This window comes from Bombina bombina, chromosome 1 (assembly GCF_027579735.1).
Source record: "Bombina bombina isolate aBomBom1 chromosome 1, aBomBom1.pri, whole genome shotgun sequence".
Taxonomy (NCBI): Eukaryota; Metazoa; Chordata; class Amphibia; order Anura; family Bombinatoridae; genus Bombina; species Bombina bombina.
In genome coordinates, this window is record NC_069499.1 from 1,331,179,732 (window position 1) to 1,331,204,655 (window position 24,924).

Below are 24,924 nucleotides of genomic sequence, written 5' to 3' on the forward strand. Positions count from 1 at the left end.
ACAGTCCAATTTGTAATTCAAATTTCGGTAATAACATTCGAATTCGAAAATTTACACATTCGCCCATCCCTAAGCACAATAAACTGTCCCAAACAAAACTAACACTTCCTCTTTTCTTTGCTGCCATCCAGACAGCAGGTCACGTATACCTTACTCTCTTGCTTTTTGCAATAAGTGCTTTGCTTATGTCTTTTTTTATTATTTTATAATGCTTTCATGTATCTTTATGTTACCATGTGGTTAGCTTTCTTAAGAAATTATCTTTTAGTAATTATTTCCTAGCTGGTATTGTTTTCTTATATTTCTGATTATTTACTTAATCTAAGATTTATCTTTTTGCCAATATTGGTTGTATTCTGTTAATATTTCATTGGTAGCAGTGGCACTTCTTACCTTTCTAGGTGGCCAAGAACATACTATTCCGGCGTTCCGGTCAACTGCTTACGGCCGTATTCTTAACCTAAATCTTGATGCCCTGAGTGAGAAACGCAGCGGCCTCCTTGAACTGTGCAGCATTACCACTTTTCCTAGATCTTCGCTAGGCCCGATACCGCACAGAGCCCTCCATGCCACCATCTTTGTGCGCTTTCGGGAGGAGCAGTTTGGTGCTCGGATTGTAGGCTTCCAAGCATGTTTCAAGGTCTTTTCCTATTCAGCCTGTAATTGGCTCTCAGCATCTGTATTTCGGCCTAGAGTGTTTGCAGCCTGTTAATAGGCCTTGAGTGATTGAGGCCAGTAGCTAGGCCTTAAATATTTGAGATCTATATATAGCGCTTTGTTGTCTTCAGCCTATACCAAGACCTTTAGTGAAGCTTTCTATCTGCAGCTTTTACTAAGCCGTCAGTATTTGCGGTCTGTAGAGAGGCATTTTATTTTGCAGTGATTGCGACCTGCAGCTTGGTTGTGGCCTGTAGTGTATTTTTAACCTGAAGCTCCTTGAGTGTGCAGCCTCTATCTAGGCCTTGATGCTTTTCGGCCTATTAGTGGGCCTTATTGATTTATTGTACTCTTAGTTTTTCTACTAACTTTTGCCTTTCAATATTTCTTGTTATTAAAACTGTTTTATTATCGTGTTACAGGTCATTTTGTTACTCGGTTGTAATTTTTGAGCCATTTATACTATTATGGATCTGCAATCTTCAATCTACAGATACCCAGCCCAATCTCATAGAGGAGCCATTGACTCCACTGTTGCTCAGGCTATGAAACAAAATAGAGAACCTCCACTCTCTACCTAGGCAGAGTCAGAACCCAGACCGGCACACTCTAAAGCTGAAGATTCTCAGACTCCTCGAGTTCTGATTTTGAGACCCCCTAGACCCTGCAAACCTCATTCAAAAGTCCAATCTCATCCAGCTCCTCACAAGGGCAAAGCTCCAGCCCGTAATCGGCAAACCCCTCCAGCAGACGTTTCAAATAGGGGTGATAGCAACTTCTCCCCAGATGTGAAATGGGTAAAAGAGCTCTTGTTCTGATAATAATCCTCAAAATAAAAATTGTCAGGATTATTATCCTGACCAGGATTTGGGGGGCAGATTAACCTTCTGATTAGGAAGTGGGCCATCTGCTTCCCAACCATGCCCTTCGCAATCACTGGTGAGCCATCTGGAAATTGAGGATGAATTAGTGGACCCTACTGTCCAATGTCCCAAACACACCCTAGACAAGACACCCTAGGTCCTCTGACTGGTCCTTGGCTCCTCATCTCGCCTTGTTCTTGCAAATGCTCCTTAGATGGCCTCTTTGTGCTGAGTGTGTCGCAGACCTTCCCTTCCTGGAAGGGAATCTCCGACGCCCGAGTTCTATGCCAAATTAGCTACCTTCCTCACAAGGAAAAGCAAGGATCCCAGGAAGGGCTTTGCGAGGGCTTTTAGAGGGGTGCAAGATAAATTACTTCTTGTTCCTGGCCCCGTTGGCCCAGATTCTTCCCCTCTCTGATGAGGCCCTCCTCTCTGGCTCTTCTTTTGAGCTTTTTGCTATAAGAGAATGGGCCTTTCAAGCATTTTGTGTTTTGGGTACCACCAATGTTGTTTTTAGTAAATGCAGGAGAGCAGCGCTCATGTGCATCAACTCCAAACTGGCAGTTTAGACTGTTGAGGAAGGCCAAGGGCCTTCTTTTTGGCAAGTCATTTTTGCAAATTATGAGGCATTATGTCTCTGCATTCACATCCATTGACAAAATTCAAACCTCCCTTAGAAAAGTGTTTCAACTTTCCAGAGTGATAGGCCTCTTATCCTCATCAATTCAGTTGATTTTTCCAACCCCTCTTCACTATCAGGCTATGCAGCGCCACAAAGTCATTCCTTTCAGGAATCCAGGTCCTACCAACAGATGATTTTCCTGACCGACAATGTCCGCATGTAGATATCCTGGTGGCTCCTTCATATGGAGTCTTGGAATGGCAGAGCCATCTTTGGCTCTACCCCAGACTTTGTGATGTTCTCAGATGCAAGTCTTTTGGGCTGGAGGGCTTCATGCAGATCTGCAGTGACTGGGGGGTTCCTGGTACTCTCAGGAGTGCTCTCCTCACATAAACTATTTAGAGCTCTTAGCAGGCTCCTTTGCAATCCGCTTTTTTTCTAAACAGTCCACAGATTGTTGGGTTCTTTTTCAGATAGACAAGACTTTAGCTGTCCAATACATCACCACCTCGGGGGTTCCAAATCCAAGGTCCTTTCAGATCTTACATCTGATCATTAAAGTTTTGCATTTCCAGCAATATCTCCCTCAAGCTCAATACATTACTGGGGTCTCCAACAACATAGCAGTCTGGTTCTCTCGCTTTTGAAGAGACTCCAGTGACTGACAACTGTTTTGTGTGGCATTCCTGGCTATTCAGGACCTATTCGATCTATTTTCTTTGGGCCTTGATCGCTTTTTCAGCTGGCTTCTGTATCCAAAGAGTGAGGGCCCTTCACTCTCCCCCGTAAAATTCTATATCCCAGAGAGCCTCATTACTTTATATGGCAAGCATCTCGCATCTCTCATCTCTTTGGGACTTCCACATTCCACTCTTTTTCTTATAGAATTCAGTGAGTCTGCACTATAATTTCTCCCCAAACTACAGAATTTTTTATCATTAGGACCATAGAAAGTAATGAAGCTCTCTGTGAATTTGATGCTGACAGTTTTTTATTTTAAATAGAACAAATACAAAATGCAATGCAATTTGTAAACGATACACATAAATATAAAAAGTATGACCTAAGTTACACACAAATTGTCAAAGCATAATAATAATTTGTAAAATCAAAATCCTAAATGCACTGCTATATAAAGAATTTATCTGCATTAAAATACAAAATAAAAGTGCAAAGTTTAAATGTAATTAAATGTAAAGGACAAAATCTAAAGTAATATAAATTACACAGCACAAAGTGTGAATGCAGCAAAACTCTCATGTCATGCAGTGCTATATTGCACTGAGCTTGTCTCTTCTTCACATGTAGGGAATGCCCCTTGAAGAAGTATAGCTAAATCTGACTTTTTAGAATCTTGTTAGGTATTTCGTTGTGCTGGAGGATCATTTTATATCATCTTATCTGAGCAGAGAGCTTTAAAACATCAGGCCCTAAGAGTTCAGAATGTAAAACTCCCACATAACCAAGCAGGCTCATAAGCAAAAGCAAACCAATTGGTGACACCAACAAACATTTTAATAGTGATGCTTTATCCATAGACATTGTGTCTTGATCTGAAACATTAAATTGATAATGCTTAAAGAACCACTAACCACAGCAGAATAACATAACCAACAAATGCATAATAAATAGACAATAAAACCACTTGTAAATAATTTTGTGGTCCTTTTTAGTTTATGCATTAGTTAGAGGGACAGTATAGTCAAAACACAATTTATGTAGAGTGCAGTTTTAAGATACTTATTAATTGCATTATGACATTTTTGTGCAGCATTTTTATCTACTACTGAGCAATGTGCAAGAGTTAAAGGACCACTAAACCCAGTAAAGCAGCATAATCAATAAATCCACAACTAGGAGACAATGTAAAATCACTTAGTTTGAATTTCATGAGTAGTAGATTGTTTTCCGACAAATGTCAGTTTTATTTTACCTCTCACTGTATCATGTGACAGCCATCAGCCAATCACAAATACATATATTCTCAGAGTCTTGCACATGCTTAGTAGGAGCTGGTGCCTCATAAAGTGTGCATATGAAAAGATTGTGCAGATAATAATTGTGTAGATAATGGGTGTGAATTGGATAATTGTTTAACATTGTGTGCTCTATCTCAGATATTCTCAAACTTGGCCTTCAAGAGGTTGAGCAGGTTCCAAAACCTCTGGAGGACCAAGTTTGAAGATGTCTGCTCTATCTAAATCATGAAAGTTTAGTTTTGACGTAAGTAGTCTCAGTTATAAAGAATTCACTTAAAGCCTAATGAGCAAAAAGCAACATTTAAAACATCTGATTCACGCGGTCATGCCGGATTGCAACCATTTTTTCTCCTGTGGGCTGTGGCTGGTGTGGAACACTTACTGCAGCAGCACAGTGGGAGGTAGTTTTTGGGGTCATTAGTGCACTTTGCAGTAAGATTCGTTTTTAAAATACACCCTTTTTGTTAGCAAATTAAAACAAATCATAAAATTTGTAATAAATGGTACTTAAAGGCACAGTCTACAATAGAATTGTATTTATTATCCCTTTATTACCCATTCCCCAGTTTTGCATAACCAACACAGTTATATTAATATACTTTTTACCTCTCTGATTACCTTGTATCTAAGCATCTTCTGACAGCCCCTGATCACATGACATTTTATTATCTATTGACTTGCATTTAGTACTGTTTTGTGTTAAAGTGTCATGAAACCTCAAAAATAATGTTATATAATTCTGCACATGGTGCAGAATTATATAACATTATATTAGCCTTATCTTTATAAAACCTAATATTCCCTTTGATTCTTTTAAAAAAATGATTGTTTTTCAGACCCGCTCTCTGTGCTCTTCTGAGCGGGTCTGTTTTTTATAACACAGCGCATCGGGCCAGCTGTATAGTCACAGCTCGGCCCGACCACGCCATTATACTCAGTGCAGCTCGCTCCTGCTGTCAGACAGAGCAGGAGCGAGCTTGCACTGAGTATAATGGCGTGGTCGGGCCGGGCTGTGACTATACAGCTGGCCCGATGCGCTGTGTTATAGATAATCACAGAGGTTAAAAGTATATTAATATAACTGTGTTGGTTATGTAAAACTGGGGAATGGGTAATAAAGGCATTATCTATCTTTTTAAACAATAACAATTTTTACAAAATTAAATTTTTATTTTATCTCAGATGGGATAGGCTTTAGATAGAGTTATAATGGATGTTGGAGAGTACTTTTCTAAACAAGGATTTTATTCAGTTGAAAAGCTTTATTCTAGAGATTTTGCCTTTATAGTCTATGGAATACATTTTTGCTGGTAAATAATTTGTTAAATTCTTTCAAAATTCTTTCAAATTTTACACAATAACTTATCAAGAATAATTAATTGCAAGCAGTAAATTATGACTGCATATCAATCAATGCTTAGAAGCATATTAAAACAGAATTAATTTTTCCATTTGAATGTTATGGCAATCTGGGGATGGTTGCAAGGGAGATGACTGGGCAGTCTTAGTTGTCCATGGTGGAACATAACAATCTAGGGGCTAGTCTATAAGTCTGGAGGTATGGGCTGGTTATTACTGGGTGGTCCCAGATGTCTCTGAGAAACCTGGAGTTAAAAGATAAATAGAGGAAGGGTGTGTGGTGGGACAGATCTCCTAATTCCCAAGGAATCTGCAAATGGCAAGATGATTGGAATCTCCGAAATAGGCCCTGCTGGTAGATAGGTGCTTACAGAGTAATAATAGTAGTAGTAAAGTCCCCCCCCCCCCTCTTGCTTTTTTTGTTGTATTCCTATAGCCCTTGTGGATTTTCAGCTTCCTGATATATTCTGTACTAAAATCCCAGTGTCCAAATTGAAAAACCTACTGAAAGGTTCATAAAACGTCATGTAGTTTTTTTTTATTCTTTACTTTTTAAGGAGTAGATATATAGTTGAAACAGCTGTCTGTGGGTAATATTCCTGCACTGTCTCTAATAATTAAAAACAAATATAATCATGTCACAGTAATGAATACTACTTACCAATTGTGGAAGATTTATTGTTTGTGAAACTGGTCTGCTGATGAGTAAAAGTACTTATTAGATAAATTAGAGGATCAAGCAATTTTAAACAACTTTTCAATTTACTTCTGTTATCAAATCTGCTTCAATCTCTTGTATCTTTTGTTAAAAAGTAAACCTAGCAAGACTCATAGGAGCTCAGGAGCGTGCACGTGTCTTTAGCACTCTATGGCAACAGTGTTTGCAAGTTTGTATAACATTGCTACAAACGTTGTAAACACTGCTAGACACATGCGCACTCCTGTGGTCTTATGTACCTACCTAGGTTTACTCTTTAACAAAGGATACCAAGAGAACAAAGCAAGTTTGATAATAGAAGAAAACCGAAAAGCAGTTTAAAATTTAATACTCTTTAAAAGGGACAGTATACGCCAATTTTAATTTAACTGCATGTAATAGGCACTACTTTAAAGAATAAAATGCTCAGATACGAATATAAAAAACAGAATTTATGCTTACCTGATAAATTACTTTCTCTTACGGTGTATCCAGTCCACGGATTCATCCTTACTTGTGGGATATTCTCATTCCCTACAGGAAGTGGCAAAGAGAGCACACAGCAGAGCTGTCCATATAGCTCCCCCTCAGGCTCCGCCCCCCCAGTCATTCGACCGACGGTTAGGAGAAAAAGGAGAAACCATAGGGTGCAGTGGTGACTGTAGTTTTACAGAAATAAATTTGAACCTGACTTAATTGCCAGGGCGGGCCGTGGACTGGATACACCCTAAGAGAAAGTAATTTATCAGGTAAGCATAAATTTTGTTTTCTCTTACATGGTGTATCCAGTCCACGGATTCATCCTTACTTGTGGGATACCAATACCAAAGCTTTAGGACACGGATGAAGGGAGGGAACAAGTCAGGTAACCTAAACGGAAGGCACCACTGCTTGCAAAACCTTTCTCCCAAAAATAGCCTCCGAAGAAGCAAAAGTATCGAATTTGTAAAATTTGGCAAAAGTATGCAGTGAAGACCAAGTCGCTGCCTTACAAATCTGTTCTACAGAAGCCTCATTCTTGAAAGCCCATGTGGAAGCCAAAGCTCTGGTGGAATGAGCTGTAATTCGTTCAGGAGGCTGCTGACCAGCAGTCTCATAAGCCAATCGGATGATGCTTTTCAGCCAGAAGGAAAGAGAGATAGCAGTCGCTTTCTGACCTCTCCTCTTACCAGAATAGACAACAAACAAGGAAGATGTTTGTCTGAAATCCTTAGTTGCTTGCAAATAGAATTTCAAAGCACGAACCACATCAAGATTGTGTAATAATCGTTCCTTCTTAGAAACTGGATTAGGACACAGAGAAGGAACAATAATTTCCTGGTTAATATTCTTATTAGAAACCAGGTTTGGTACGCAAAACAACCTTATCTGCATGGAACACCAGATAGGGTGAATCACACTGCAAAGCAGACAATTCAGAAACTCTTCGAGCAGAAGAAAAACCTTCCAAGATAATAACTTAATATCTATGGAATGTAAAGGTTCAAACGGAACCCCTTGAAGAACTGAAAGAACTAAATTAAGACTCCATGGAGGAGCCACAGGTTTATAGACAGGCTTGATTCTCACTAAAGCCTGTGCAAACTGCTGCCAGACGCTTGTGTAACAGGATAGACAGAGCAGATATCTGTCGCTTTAAGGAACTAGCTGACAATCCTTTCTCCAATCCTTCTTGGAGAAAGGACAATATCCTGGGAATCCTAACTTTACTCCATGAGTAACCCTTGGATTCACACCAACAAAGATATTTCCGCCATATCTTATGGTAAATTTTCCTGGTGACAGGCTTTCTGGCCTGGATCAGAGTATCGATAACTGATTCAGAGAACCCACGCTTAGCTAGAATTAAGCGTTCAATCTCCAAGCAGTCAGTTGCAGAGAAACTAGATTTGGATGCTTGAATGGACCCTGTATTAGAAGATCCTGCCTCACTGGCAGCTTCCATGGTGGAACAGATGACATGTCCACTAGGTCTGCATACCAAGTCCTGCGTGGCCACGCAGGCGCTATCAGAATTACCGAAGCCTTCTCCTGTTTGATTCTGGCTACTAGCCGAGGGAGAAGGGGAAACGGTGGAAAAACATAAGCTAGACTGAAGGACCAAGGCGCTACTAGAGCATCTATCAATGCCGCCTTGGGGTCCCTGGACCTGGATCCATAAAGAGGAAGTTTGGTGTTCTGACGGGACGCCATCAGATCCAATTCCGGAATGCCCCATAGCTGGGTCAGCTGAGCAAAAACCTCCGGGTGGAGTTCCCACTCCCCCGGGTGAAAAGTCTGACGACTCAGAAAATCCGCCTCCCAGTTGTCTACTCCTGGGATGTGAATTGCAGATAGATGGCAGGAGTGATCCTCCGCCCATTTGATGATCTTGGTTACCTCCTTCATCACTAGGGAACTCTTTGTTCCTCCCTGATGATTGATGTACGCTACAGTAGTGATGTTGTCCAACTGAAATCTGATGAATTTGACCTCCGCTAGCTGAGGCCAAGCCTGGAGCGTATTGAATATCGCTCTCAGTTCCAAAATGTTTATCGGGAGAAGAGATTCTTCCCGAGACCATAGGCCCTGAGCTTTCAGGGAGTCCCAGACCACACCCCAGCCTAACAGACTGGCATCGGTCATTACAATGATCCACTCTGGTCTGCGGAAGCACATTCCCTGAGACAGGTGATACTGAGACAACCACCAGTGAAGAGAGTCTGGTTTTCTGGTCCATTTGTATTTGAGGAGACAAATCTGCATAATCCCCATTCCACTGTCTGAGCATGCACAGTTGTAGTGGTCTGAGATGAATTCGGGCAAAAGGGACAACGTCCATTGCCGCAACCATTAACCCGATTACCTCCATGCACTGAGCCACCGAAGGCAGAGGAATGGAATAAAGAACTCGGCAAGTAGTTAAAAGCTTTAACTTCCTGACCTCCGTCAGAAATATTTTCATTTCTACCGAGTCTATTAGTGTTCCCAGGAAGGGAACCCTTGTGAGTGGGGACAGATAACTTTTTTCTACGTTCACCTTCCACCCGTGAGACCTTAGAAAGGCCAGAACAATGTCCGTATGAGCCTTGGCTCTGTGAAAAGATGACACCTGTATTAATATGTCGTCTAGGTAAGGTGCTACTGCAATGCCCCGCTGCCTTAGTACCGCTAGAAGGGATCCCAGCACCTTTGTGAAAATTCTGGGAGCGGTGGCCAATCCGAAAGGAAGGGCCACGAACTGGTAATGCGTGTCCAGAAAGGCGAACCATAGGAACTGATGATGATCTTTGTGGATAGGAATATGTAGGTACGCATCCTTTAGATCCACGGTAGTCATATATTGACCTTCCTGGATCATCGGTAAGATTGTCTGAATGGTTTCCATTTTGAATGATGGAACTCTGAGGAATTTGTTTAGAATTTTCAGATCCAGGATTGGCCTGAAAGTTCATTCCTTCTTGGGAACTACAAACAGGTTTGAGTAAAAGCCCAGTCTGTGTTCTGCAATTGGAACTGGGTGTATCACTCCCATCTTTAGAAGATCTTCTACACAGCGTAAGAACGCCTGTTTCTTTGTCTGGTCTGAAGACAAATGAGACACGTGGAACCTTCCCCTTGGAGGAGAGTCCTTGAATTCTAGAAGATACCCCTGAGCAACAATTTCTAATGCCCAGGGATCTGGAACATCTCTTGCCCAAGCCTGAGCAAAGAGAGAAAGTCTGCCCCCTACTAGATCCGGTCCCGGATCGGGGGCTACCCCTTCATGCTGTCTTGGTAGCAGCCGCAGGCTTCTTGGCCTGTTTACCCTTATTCCAGCCCTGCAAGGGTTTCCAGGTTGCTTTGGGCTGTGAAACGTTACCCTCTTGCTTTGCGGCAGCAGAGGTTGAAGCAGGTCCGCTCCTGAAGTTGCGAAAGGAACGAAAATTGGCCTTGTTTTTGGCCTTAAACGGAATATCCTGTGGAAGGGCATGGCCCTTTCCCCCAGTGATATCCGCGATAATTTCTTTCAACTCAGGACCGAAAAGGGTCTTTCCCTTGAAAGGAATGTTTAGTAACTTTGTTTTGTACGACACGTCAGCCGACCATGATTTGAGCCAAAGCGCTCTTCGCGCCATAATGGCAAAACCAGAATTTTTCGCCGCTAACTTAGCTAATTGGAAGGCGGCATCTGTGATAAAAGAATTAGCCAGCTTTAGAGCATGAATTCTATCCATGACTTCGTCATATGAAGTCTCCCTCTGGAGCGACTCCTCCAGCGCCTCAAACCAAAAAGCAGCTGCAGTAGTTACAGGAATAATGCAGGCAATTGGTTGAAGAAGGAAACCTTGCTGAACAAACATTTTCGTCAGTAAACCTTCCAATTTTTTATCCATAGGATCTTTGAAAGCACAACTGCCTTCTATTGGAATGGTTGTGCGCTTGGCTAGAGTTGAAACTGCTCCCTCTACCTTAGGGACCGTCTGCCACGCGTCCCGCCTGGGGTCATTTATGGGGAACATTTTCTTAAAGATAGGGGGGGGAACAAAGGGTACACCTGGTCTCTCCCACTCCCTAGTCACAATATCCGCCACCCTCTTCGGTATTGGAAAAGCATCAGTGTATACAGGGACTTCTAGAAGCCTGTCCATTTTGCACACTTTTTCTGGGACCACCATGGGGTCACAATCATCCAGCGTAGCTAAAACCTCCTTAAGCAGTACACAGAGGTGTTCCAGCTTAAATTTAAACGCTAAGACATCTGATTCTGCCCGCTGTGTTAGAAATTTCTCCCTCGGACAGCCCATCCCTCACTGCCACTTCTGAGTGTTGTGAGGGTACAACAGATAGATCATCCAAAGCCTCTGATTGCTCATCCTCTGTTCTTAAAACTGAGCTATCACGCTTTTTAGGAAAAACTGGCAGTTTGGATAGAAAAGCTGCAAGGGAATTATCCATGACTGCTGCTAATTGTTGTAAAGTAATAGGGCCCAATGCGCTAGAGGTACTAGGCAACGCTTGCGCGGGCGTAACTGGTGTCGACACATGGGGAGAGGAAGGAGGACTATCCTCGTTACCTTCCATCAAAGAATCATCTTGGGCCACATTTTTAAGTGTCACTGCATGGTCTTTAAAATGTTTAGAAACTTTAGCACACTTTAAACACAAATGTAAAGGGGGTACCGCCATGGCTATTAAACACATAGAACAGGGTCTATCTGTAGGCTCAGACATGTTAAACAGACTTAGACAGCACTCAAATACAGTAAAATACAATTTTTGAAAAAACGGTACTGTGCCTTTAAATAATAAAAAGCGCACACTTTTTTGACTAAATCTCAAAAAAACATCCAATCTTTATGAAATTTTCACCATATGATCCTAATGCTTTGAAATGATTGCACAGTAAATTTCAAGACAATTAACCCCTTATTGCCCAAACCGGAGCAAATTAAAGCAGGCCACCGGTTTAACAAGCTACAGCACCATGCCACAGTCTCTGCTGTGGCCCTACCTTCCTTGGGGATTAGTTTTGGATGAAAATAAGCCTCTCTGGAGTCCTTCTAGCAATCTCTGGACTCTACACGTGAAGCTGCATGAAGCTGTCTTGCAAAAGAACTGCGCAACTGAGGCGCGAAAATTAGGCCCCCTCCCTCTTCACTCGAGTTGTGGGGCCTTCCCAAGCCAAAATAGGTGTCTAAAGATATGCCAGGCTTAGTAAAACCCCAAAAAGTGTTCCAAATGTAATAAACACTGGTACAAATATCAGATTATAGTAATAAAATAATTGATTTCCCCATAACAGTGTCCACCAGTGATTTAAGCCCTTTTAACTAAGCCATCCTTCTATACTGAGTCTCAGAATATGGGTTACCTTCCCACATGGGGATCCTTGTCAGTCTTCTAGCATTACCAAGTCTTGACTAGAAAAAAAGTGACTGAGCATACCTTAAAGCAGTTAAGCCTGCAAACTGTTCCCCCCAACTGAAGTTCTCCGGTACTCAACAGTCCTGTGTGGGAACAGCAATGGATTTTAGTTACAACATGCTAAAATCTTTTTACTCTCAGCAGAAATCTTCATCACTTTCTGCCTCAGAGTAAATAGTACAAACCGGCACTATTTTAAAATAACAAACTCTTGATTGAAGAAATAAAAACTACAAATCTAACACCACATTCACTTTACTCTCCCGTGGAGATGCTACTTGTTAGAGCGGCAAAGAGAATGACTGGGGGGGCGGAGCCTGAGGGGGAGCTATATGGACAGCTCTGCTGTGTGCTCTCTTTGCCACTTCCTGTAGGGAATGAGAATATCCCACAAGTAAGGATGAATCCTTGGACTGGATACACCATGTAAGAGAAATACAGTATAAAAACTTTAAAAACTTACTTAGAAGCTCCCAATTTAGCAAAGAATCAATGTGAAGTCTGTATACATCAGTATACATTTAAAACTCTGGGGCTTGGTTAGGAGTCTGAAAACCAGCACAATGTTATTTAAAAATAAGCAAAACTATACATTTTTACAAAAACACTCCCAGATGAACTATATAAATGGACGATCTACAAAACATTTATATAAAGAAAAATTTAGTGTACAATGTTCCTTTAATCATGAAAGTTTAAATTTTACATGTTTTAAAATCAGATCCGGAATCCAAGTGATATTTTATAGGGACTTTAACTGATCACTTCTAATAAAGATGCACTGTGACATTTTAGCGCATCTGTGCCATTCTAATACCCTGCACTCCAGTTGCCCACTTCAAAACTCATATTTTTTTGTGAGCTAACGGTTTAAATTGTTCTCCAATCGGTGCACTAGCCATATGGCACTTTTTTTTATAGCTAGAGTGCTGATTGGAGAACAGTTCAAATTGTTAGCACAAAATATGAGTTTTGATGTGGGTGGCCGAGCGGGATGTATTAGAATGGCACATTGCATTTTCATTAGAAGTGATCAATTAAAGTCCCTATAAAATATCACTTCGATTCCGGAACTGATTTCAAAACTTGTAACGTTTACCATTACTTTAATTTGTATTTTTCTGTCCCTTTAAAGATGTCTCTATAAAATGTATTGAATCTTAAAATAAGACATATTGATGTAAAACATGCTTTTAAGTTTATAAACAGCTAGTGACTGTGTATGTAAAGGATTATCTGATGATCTTACACAAACAAATGTTGCTGGGTCAAGAAGCCATATTTACCCTATCTTTCTGTCTTGCAGGCTCTGGGTCTCCTGGTTTGGGCGCTAATTGCAGATACTAATTACAGACAGTACAGCGCTTATGGCTGGGTGATGTTTGTAGCCATTTTCTGCTGGCTTGTGACTCTCATCCTGTTTGTGATCTACATGCTGCAGCTGCAGAGAAAGATGACCATCATCCCATGGCCTATAGTAGTAAGTGTTCATGTTATGGTGATTCAATTAACCCAAAAACAGAAGAGTGCCTTGCACTAACAAAACGGTCTATGGGAATCTATTTTACTGTCGTAGGGGCCAATTTATTATCCTGCGGACAGAAATGCTCCACTGTAGCAGATCATGTCCGCCGCACATCGATAAACGCCGATTGCTGTCCACCGGATAAATGCTGATTGCTGTACACCGGAGTTAAGGACCGCTGCTTCTTAAAGGGACAGTCTATACCAGAATTGTTATTGTTTTAAAAGATAGATAATCCCTTTATTACCCATTCCCCAGATTTGCATAACCAACACAGTTATATTAATATACTTTTAACCTCTGTGATTATCTTGTATCTAAGACTCTGCAAACTGCCCCTTTATTTCAGTTCTTTTGACAGACTTGCAGTTTAGCCAATCAATGCCTGCTCCCAGATAACTTCACGTGCACAGTACAGTGTTATCTATATGAAACACATGAACTAACACCCTCTAGTGGTGAATAACTGTTAAAATGCATTCTGAAAAGAGGTGGCCTTCAAGGTCTAAGAAATTAGCATATGAACCTCCTAGGTTAAGCTTTCAACTAAGAATACCAAGAGAACAAAGCAATATTGGTGATAAAAGTAAATTGGAAAATTGTTTAAAATTACATGCCCTATCTTTATTTTGGCCTAGACTGTCCCTTTAACTCCTGTTTCTGGCGAGCCTGAAGGCTTGTGCGGAAACAGAGGCATTAGGGGCTGTATAGGGCATGATAAATCGGCCCCATAGTCTGTAGTTTCAAAATGAGTATATGAGACATCCTAACCATAACAGGTCTTTTATTTTTACGTTTGATAGAAACCATTTTCAATAGTCATTTGAAATCAATAACAACTTTACTTTCTATGTGATGTGAAAAATAATTAATTATGGTGATTGTTATGGCCATAGATATATATTTTATAATTTTTTAATGTCACTGCCGTTGAAGCAGTTTTCTGGTGGGGAAAACCCTGTCCGACTAAAACATCACTTTGGCCCAACAAAATTATCAGGGTTCTGTGAATTTAACAGAGCAATTTTCTCTCTACAGATTCTTGGTTATCACGTAGCAGCCACCCTCCTGTATATAACTGGATTTATCACCTGCGCAGCATCCGTTCAAACAACATCAAAAGTTACAGAAAGCTACAATAAAAGAGCAGCTGCATCGGTAAGACAGCACAGGGTCTTACACTGTTGCTTTATATCACTATGACCTAGGGGATATACAAGGATTCCTTATGCCAGTTACTGAGTATGTGTAGGTGTGAAAACAAGCACTTATTGATAGTTTATACTATTAGGTAATATCGAGCAGACTTGCTGGGCCTATGGCTCTTATCTGCAGTCAATATCTATGTTTCTATATGAATACATTAAGTATAGTTCTAAAAAGTATAATGGCATCAGTAACGTGTAGGTTCCTGCCCTGCACCATTTATGTACTGTAAGTCACTATCTGCTCTCTTCCCCTGCACCCTTTATTCACCCACATTTGCACCCTATACTTCCCTGCTTTGTCTAGAACTTCCTGTGGCAATTGCTGTTTTATAACATTCTATCTGCTGCAAACTGAACCCTTTGAAAGAGTTAGTTCAAATGAATATATTTCTGTGGTGAAAGATCTCCAGCTGAGGACTTGATCCCATCTGGATTTTGTTGTATGAATTTCTATGTTCCAGTAAACCCTGAGATACCACAATTAGTATGTCTCACCAAATTTCCAAGTGTGAATTAATATACTGTTAATTAACATTGGTTAAGATTAATTTACATGTTTATAGCTTAAGAAATAGAAAGTCCATATGGGGCAATATTTATTAATCATATTGATTAAAGGTACTAATACCATTAATGAATCATGTAGTGGATGGATTGAAAAACAGTTTAAAATGACTTGAGATAAGAAAAATAATTAACGGACAAAATTACTGATTAAATTGGGATCTAGAACACTGTGTGCTTCTGTGTTCTTCCTTTCTAATTGCCGGTAAACTTTAGATTCTGTTTGTCGGTATATATATATATATATATATATATATATATATATATATACACACACACGCACACATATGAGAAACAAGATAACTTTTCAAGGAAGCTGTTTTTTACTACTGAACTGGTAGAACCACCCAGAGATACAGACATAGGCACTACAGCCTCACCAGGCACCGCTGCCTCACCTAGAACTACACTAGCAGCCCTGGTAAAGACCCCGAACCAAACCAGCACTCCTAAAAGCGCTAGTCAACCACATAGATACCCCAGCAGGACAGCCTCAAAAAACAAAAAGAAATAGGCAATGTTATAAACTTGTCTAGCACTCAATTATCACCTGCACAAATATCTATTCTGAATAAAGGTCTCACCTTTGCACTTTCCACTAACTTTGATGTTTTTTCTACAGTGATAGATGTAAATAGGTTGGTTCGTAAGCTTACCTTAAGAAAGCACTTTACTGGAATAGATACTGACCCTTCTCTCACTCTCTCCACTTTACCCACACAAACAGAAAACACACACACAGGCCTGCTATACAAAGACCAGTGTAACTTTATCACTTTGTTAACTCTACAGCATACCACTCCAGGGAACACCACCCCCACACATAACTTCAATCATAAGGATAGGTCCTACTTTTATCCAGTCCAGGCTAGAAGCACCAGCATAGAATTATACCAGGAAACAGTACTGAGAGACATTCTTGCATTAAATGACTCCTTGAAAGGGACAAACACATTGAAATATAACATCACACTACAAGAAAAGAATGCACTTGCAGAATTAGAAGAAAACCCTAATATAGTAGTGACCCAGGCGGACAAGGGAGGGGCGGTGGTTATCTTAAACACCTCAGACTATGTGGAAGAATTAAAAAACATAATTTATGTAAGAACTTACCTGATAAATTCATTTCTTTCATATTAGCAAGAGTCCATGAGCTAGTGACGTATGGGATATACATTCCAACCAGGAGGGGAAAAGTTTCCCAAACCTCAAAATGCCTATAAATACACCCCTCACCACACCCACAATTCAATTTAACGAATAGCCAAGAAGTGGGGTGATAAAAAAGTGCGAAAGCATATAAAATAAGGAATTGGAATAATTGTGCTTTATACAAAATCATAACCACCATAAAAAAAGGGCGGGCCTCATGGACTCTTGCTAATATGAAAGAAATGAATTTATCAGGTAAGTTCTTACATAAATTATGTTTTCTTTCATGTAATTAGCAAGAGTCCATGAGCTAGTGACGTATGGGATAATGACTACCCAAGATGTGGATCTTTCCACACAAGAGTCACTAGAGAGGGAGGGAAAAAATAAAGACAGCCAATTCCTGCTGAAAATAATCCACACCCAAAATAAAGTTTAACGAAAAACATAAGCAGAAGATTCAAACTGAAACCGCTGCCTGAAGTACTTTTCTACCAAAAACTGCTTCAGAAGAAGAAAATACATCAAAATGGTAGAATTTAGTAAAAGTATGCAAAGAGGACCAAGTTGCTGCTTTGCAAATCTGGTCAACCGAAGCTTCATTCCTAAACGCCCAGGAAGTAGAAACTGACCTAGTAGAATGAGCTGTAATTCTCTGAGGCGGAGTTTTACCCGACTCAACATAGGCAAGATGAATTAAAGATTTCAACCAAGATGCCAAAGAAATGGCAGAAGCTTTCTGGCCTTTTCTAGAACCGGAAAAGATAACAAATAGACTAGAAGTCTTACGGAAAGATTTCGTAGCTTCAACATAATATTTCAAAGCTCTAACAACATCCAAAGAATGCAACGATTTCTCCTTAGAATTCTTAGGATTAGGACATAATGAAGGAACCACAATTTCTCTACTAATGTTGTTGGAATTCACAACTTTAGGTAAAAATTCAAAAGAAGTTCGCAACACCGCCTTATCCTGATGAAAAATCAGAAAAGGAGACTCACAAGAAAGAGCAGATAATTCAGAAACTCTTCTGGCAGAAGAGATGGCCAAAAGGAACAAAACTTTCCAAGAAAGTAATTTAATGTCCAATGAATGCATAGGTTCAAACGGAGGAGCTTGAAGAGCTCCCAGAACCAAATTCAAACTCCAAGGAGGAGAAATTGACTTAATGACAGGTTTTATACGAACCAAAGCTTGTTCAAAACAATGAATATCAGGAAGAATAGCAATCTTTCTGTGAAAAAGAACAGAAAGAGCAGAGATTTGTCCTTTCAAAGAACTTGCGGACAAACCCTTATCTAAACCATCCTGAAGAAACTGTAAAATTCTCGGTATTCTAAAAGAATGCCAAGAAAAATGATGAGAAAGACACCAAGAAATATAAGTCTTCCAGACTCTATAATATATCTCTCGAGATACAGATTTACGAGCCTGTAACATAGTATTAATCACAGAGTCAGAGAAACCTCTTTGACCAAGAATCAAGCGTTCAATCTCCATACCTTTAAATTTAAGGATTTCAGATCCTGATGGAAAAAAGGACCTTGTGACAGAAGGTCTGGTCTTAACGGAAGAGTCCACGGTTGGCAAGAGGCCATCCGGACAAGATCCGCATACCAAAACCTGTGAGGCCATGCCGGAGCTACCAGCAGAACAAACGAGCATTCCTTCAGAATCTTGGAGATTACTCTTGGAAGAAGAACTAGAGGTGGAAAGATATAGGCAGGATGATACTTCCAAGGAAGTGATAATGCATCCATTGCCTCCGCCTGAGGATCCCAGGATCTGGACAGATACCTGGGAAGTTTCTTGTTTAGATGGGACGCCATCAGATCTATTTCTGGAAGTTCCCACATTTGAACAATCTGAAGAAATACCTCTGGGTGAAGAGACCATTCGCCCGGATGCAACGTTTGGCGACTGAGATAATCCGCTTCCCAATTGTCTATACCTGGGATATGAACCGCAGAGATTAGACAGGAGCTGGATTCCGCCCAAACCAAAATTTGAGATACTTCTTTCATAGCCAGAGGACTGTGAGTCCCTCCTTGATGATTGATGTATGCCACAGTTGTGACATTGTCTGTCTGAAAACAAATGAACGATTCTCTCTTCAGAAGAGGCCAAAACTGAAGAGCTCTGAAAATTGCACGGAGTTCCAAAATATTGATCGGTAATCTCACCTCCTGAGATTCCCAAACTCCTTGTGCCGTCAGAGATCCCCACACAGCTCCCCAACCTGTGAGACTTGCATCTGTTGAAATTACAGTCCAGGTCGGAAGCACAAAAGAAGCCCCCTGAATTAAACGATGGTGATCTGTCCACCATGTTAGAGAGTGTCGAACAATCGGTTTTAAAGATATTAATTGAGATATCTTCGTGTAATCCTTGCACCATTGCTTCAGCATACAGAGCTGAAGAGGTCGCATGTGAAAACGAGCAAAGGGGATCGCGTCCGATGCAGCAGTCATAAGACCTAGAATTTCCATGCATAAGGCTACCGAAGGGAATGATTGTGACTGAAGGTTTCGACAAGCTGCAATCAATTTTAGACGTCTCTTGTCTGTTAAAGACAGAGTCATGGACACTGAATCCATCTGGAAACCCAGAAAGGTTACCCTTGTCTGAGGAATCAAAGAACTTTTTGGTAAATTGATCCTCCAACCATGATCTTGAAGAAACACCACAAGTCGATTCGTATGAGATTCTGCTAAATGTAAAGACTGAGCAAGTACCAAGATATCGTCCAAATAAGGAAATACCACAATACCCTGTTCTCTGATTACAGACAGAAGGGCACCGAGAACCTTTGTAAAAATTCTTGGAGCTGTAGCTAGGCCAAACGGCAGAGCCACAAACTGGTAATGCTTGTCCAGAAAAGAGAATCTCAGGAACTGATAATGATCTGGATGAATCGGAATATGCAGATATGCATCCTGTAAATCTATTGTGGACATATAATTCCCTTGCTGAACAAAAGGCAAGATAGTCCTTACAGTTACCATCTTGAACGTTGGTATCCTTACATAACGATTCAATATTTTTAGATCCAGAACTGGTCTGAAGGAATTCTCCTTCTTTGGTACAATGAAGAGATTTGAATAAAACCCCATCCCCTGTTCCGGAACTGGAACTGGCATAATTACTCCAGTCAACTCTAGATCTGAAACACATTTCAGAAATGCTTGAGCTTTTACTGGATTTACTGGGACACGGGAAAGAAAAAATCTCTTTGCAGGAGGTCTCATCTTGAAACCAATTCTGTACCCTTCTGAAACAATGCTCTGAATCCAAAGATTGTGAACAGAATTGATCCAAATTTCCTTGAAAAAACGTAACCTGCCCCCTACCAGCTGAGCTGGAATGAGGGCCGCACCTTCATGTGGACTTAGAAGCAGGCTTTGCCTTTCTAGCTGGCTTGGATTTATTCCAGACTGGAGATGGTTTCCAAACTGAAACTGCTCCTGAGGATGAAGGATCAGGCTTTTGTTCTTTGTTGAAACGAAAGGAACGAAAACGATTATTAGCCCTGTTTTTACCTTTAGATTTTTTATCCTGTGGTAAAAAAGTTCCTTTCCCACCAGTAACAGTTGAAATAATGGAATCCAACTGAGAACCAAATAATTTGTTACCCTGGAAAGAAATGGAAAGTAAAGTTGATTTAGAAGCCATATCAGCATTCCAAGTTTTAAGCCATAAAGCTCTTCTAGCTAAAATAGCTAGAGACATAAACCTGACATCAACTCTGATAATATCAAAAATGGCATCACAGATAAAATTATTAGCATGCTGTAGAAGAATAATAATATCATGAGAATCACGATGTGTTACTTGTTGCGCTAAAGTTTCCAACCAAAAAGTTGAAGCTGCAGCAACATCAGCCAAAGATATAGCAGGTCTAAGAAGATTACCTGAACACAGATAAGCTTTTCTTAGAAAGGATTCAATTTTCCTATCTAAAGGATCCTTAAACGAAGTACCATCTGACGTAGGAATAGTAGTAGGTTTAGCAAGGGTAGAAATAGCCCCATCAACTTTAGGGATCTTGTCCCAAAATTCTAATCTGTCAGACGGCACAGGATATAAATGCTTAAAACGTTTAGAAGGAGTAAATGAATTACCCAATTTATCCCATTCTTTGGAAATTACTGCAGAAATAGCATTAGGAACAGGAAAAACTTCTGGAATAACCACAGGAGCTTTAAATACCTTATCCAAACGTTTAGAATTAGTATCAAGAGGACCAGAATCCTCTATTTCTAAAGCAATTAGTACTTCTTTAAGTAAAGAACGAATAAATTCCATTTTAAATAAATATGAAGATTTATCAGCATCAACCTCTGAGACAGAATCCTCTGAACCAGAGGAGTCATCAGAATCAGAATGATGATGTTCATTTAAAAATTCATCTGTAGGGAGAGAAGTTTTAAAAGACTTTTTACGTTTACTAGAAGGAGAAATAACAGACATAGCCTTCTTTATGGATTCAGAAACAAAATCTCTTATATTATCAGGAACATTCTGCACCTTAGATGTTGAAGGAACTGCAACAGGCAATGGTACTTTACTAAAGGAAATATTATCTGCTTTAACAAGTTTGTCATGACAATCAATACAAACAACAGCTGGAGGAATAGCTACCAAAAGTTTACAGCAGATACACTTAGCTTTGGTAGATTCAGCACTAGACAGCGATTTTCCTGTAGTATCTTCTGACTCAGATGCAACGTGAGACATCTTGCAATATGTAAGAGAAAAAACAACATATATATAAAGCAAAATTGATCAAATTCCTTAAATGACAGTTTCAGGAATGGGGAAAAATGCCAAAGAACAAGCTTCTAGCAACCAGAAGCAATGAAAAATGAGACTTAAATAATGTGGAGACAAAAGCGACGCCCATATTTTTTCGCGCCAAATAAGACGCCCACATTATTTGGCGCCTAAATGCTTTTGGCGCCAAAAATGACGCCACATCCGGAACGCCGACATTTTTGGCGCAAAATAACGTCAAAAAATGACGCAACTTCCGGCGACACGTATGACGCCGGAAACGGAAAAAGAATTTTTGCGCCAAAAAAGTCTGCGCCAAGAATGACGCAATAAAAAGAAGCATTTTCAGCCCCCGCGAGCCTAACAGCCCACAGGAAAGAGTCAAATTTTTGAAGGTAAGAAAAAATGATTAAATCAAATGCATTATCCCAAATATGAAACTGACTGTCTGAAAATAAGGAAAGTTGAACATTCTGAGTCAAGGCAAATAAATGTTTGAATACATATATTTAGAACTTTATAAACAAAGTGCCCAACCATAGCTTAGAGTGTCACAGAAAATAAGATTTACTTACCCCAGGACACTCATCTACATGTTTGTAGAAAGCCAAACCAGTACTGAAACGAGAATCAGCAGAGGTAATGGTATATATAAGAGTATATCGTCGATCTGAAAAGGGAGGTAAGAGATGAATCTCTACGACCGATAACAGAGAACCTATGAAATAGACCCCGTAGAAGGAGATCACTGCATTCAAATAGGCAATACTCTCCTCACATCCCTCTGACATTCACTGCACGCTGAGAGGAAAACCGGGCTCCAACTTGGTGCGGAGCGCATATCAACGTAGAATCTAGCACAAACTTACTTCACCACCTCCATCGGAGGCAAAGTTTGTAAAACTGAATTGTGGGTGTGGTGAGGGGTGTATTTATAGGCATTTTGAGGTTTGGGAAACTTTGCCCCTCCTGGTAGGAATGTATATCCCATACGTCACTAGCTCATGGACTCTTGCTAATTACATGAAAGAAATACATCTTGACAATTCTAACACCTACACTAAACTCAGCCATGACCCCACACTAATGTTCAGCCAGGAACTACTCTCATTTTTGGACACGGCACTGGAAGAGGGTCATATCTCGCAGGAGGTAAAGGAATACCTGTCCACTAAAGACCCTCTAGTCCCCACTTTCAGGGTCGTGCCCAAAATTCACAAAACTCTCATAAAACCCCCAGGGAGGCCCATTGTAGCCAGCATAGGGTCCCTGTGTGAGCGACTTGGAGCCTGGCTGGATTCTGTACTCCAACCCATTGTAATGGCCCTTCCTGGCTACATTAGAGATAGTGCCCACTTACTCCTTCAACTGGAGAAAATACATTGGCAACCCACTTTCCAATGGCTGACCATCGACGTGACAGCTTTATATTCGAGCATACCCCACCAAAAAGGCCTGGAGGCCTTGGGTAATATGCTAAGACGGTACACTGACTTCTCTGACAACTTTATAGAATTTGTAGTGTCTACAGCCAATTTTTTACTGACCCACAACTACTTTGTCTCTGGGGGGGAATTCTACTTACAAAACTGCGGCACAGCCATGGGGGCCAAATTCGCCCCGGCCTATGCTAACTTATACATGGGTTGGCTGGAAATCAACACCATTTATGCCGAAGACTTCCCCCTCAGAGACAATGTAGTAGTGTATGGCCGTTTCATAGACGACCTAATAATTGTCTGGAACCCCATTAACCAAAGAGAAGCCCAACATTTAGTTGACTTACTAAACACCAACCCCTTCAACTTGAGCTTTACATATAATGTCCACCCTAGATCTATTGCCTATCTAGACTTACAGTTGACCATAGATACTAATAACAACATTGTATCCTCTATCTACAGGAAGGCATTAGCACATAACACAATACTGAGGGCAGATTCATGCCATGTTAAACATACTATAAGAGGCATACCGAAGGGCCAATATATAAGAGCCCGGAGGAATTGCTCTAATTTTTTACAGTACCAAGAACAAGCTGATCAAATCACTGCCCGGCTTGTGGAGAGAGGATACAATAAGACAACTCTGACAAAAACAGCAAAAGAGGTTGGAAAATTAGACAGACGTACACTATTTGCTAACACAAATAGGAAAAACAAAAACAAATGCACCAGAGATAGACAGAACACAGAAATTGTCTTCTCCACCCAGTATAGCAGACAGTATGATGAAATTTGCAAAATAATACATAAATATTTGCCCATTCTACAAAGTGACCATAAACTTAAAGACATAACTAGACAGCAAATAAAATGTGTAGCCAAAAGAGCTCCCACAGTAGGAGATAAAGTAAGAAAAAGCTTTACCTCAAAACCTCAACACAACACAAACTGGTTAACTTTACATCCAGGCTTTTTCAAGTGTGGACGCACATGCAAAAGCTGTAATTATACCCAGAAGAAAGATCAGTTCACATCCTCAAATACAGGCAAGACTTTCCAAATCAAACAAAGAATAGATTGTACTAGTCAATTTGTAATTGATTTAATTACATGCCAACAGTGTCTCCTACAATATGTAGGTCTTACCACACGTCCCCTCAAGGACCGTATTAGACAACATCTATTATCACTGGAAGAGGAAGTCCCTAGAACACCTGTAGCAAAGCATTTTTGAACACATGGCGTACACATTAAACATTTATTCTCATTCTTAGGTATTGATCACATAGGAAAGGATATTAGAGGAGGTGACAGAATCAGTAAACTGCAGAGGAAAGAAGCCTTTTGGATCTTTACCTTGCAGACAAAAAGCCCAAAAGGCATGAATATGAGGCAAGACTTGGATCTATTTATAGATTAATCTACAAGTCCTTTGCCAACTGCTACTAAAGCAATATTATCTGTACAGAGCATTCTTATCCTCTCCCTATCTAGTATTGTAGTCGAATTCCATTGCCCCTTGGCACATATAAATATATAAAAATGAAACAACTACAACCAATGAGTGTTCATCGGTTTTATATATAAAAATATAATGTGTTTTATTTTAAAAAGATTTTTACAGATATATAGGTTTATTCTAGGTTACATCACGTATTAAAATGATTTTATCATTCTATTATTATCAGTTCACTAAATTCTTTATAAACAACATTGCACTTTTTTGAGACTCCCTTCCCTAATAGCATCTACTCTTGTATATAAATTTCAAATAATATATATTGGATCTATAGGATGTCACCACCATCATAGGTCCAACAGGAGTGTGAAACACATATTTGGGTAACGACCTGGGTGCCATATAGATAGGATCACCTAGGATTGAGTCCAACAGGCAATTTACAAGTATTCACTATATACATGCCAAACGAATGTTGTCCTCAATAAACATTTACCCACATCATACATCCCTTCACACTTATTCATGCCATCTCGCTATCACCTAGGAACTCAACTTCCAACTAGATACTTTTTGTACAGGACAGTTGAAACCTGTAGCAATTACTTTGCTACCTAGGATAGCAGGAACACCATATTTTCACACTTCCCGAATTACTACATAACACCTTCCTTGTCCAGCAATACAGCCACCATGTTAAATTTTCAATCAAATTGTAATTAATAACCAGC

At 40.2% G+C, this 24,924-nt stretch overlaps 1 protein-coding gene across 1 annotated transcript in view; it reads left to right on the forward strand.

Annotated features, from left to right (window-relative positions):
* Positions 1-24,924, forward strand: part of PLLP (plasmolipin) — a 109,543-nt gene that overhangs the window by 66,795 nt on the left and 17,824 nt on the right. Inside the window, exons 2-3 of the mRNA XM_053702093.1 lie at positions 13,370-13,543; positions 14,627-14,746. Of these exons, the coding sequence (XP_053558068.1) occupies positions 13,370-13,543; positions 14,627-14,746 (294 nt within the window). The remainder of the gene's footprint in view (positions 1-13,369; positions 13,544-14,626; positions 14,747-24,924) is intronic.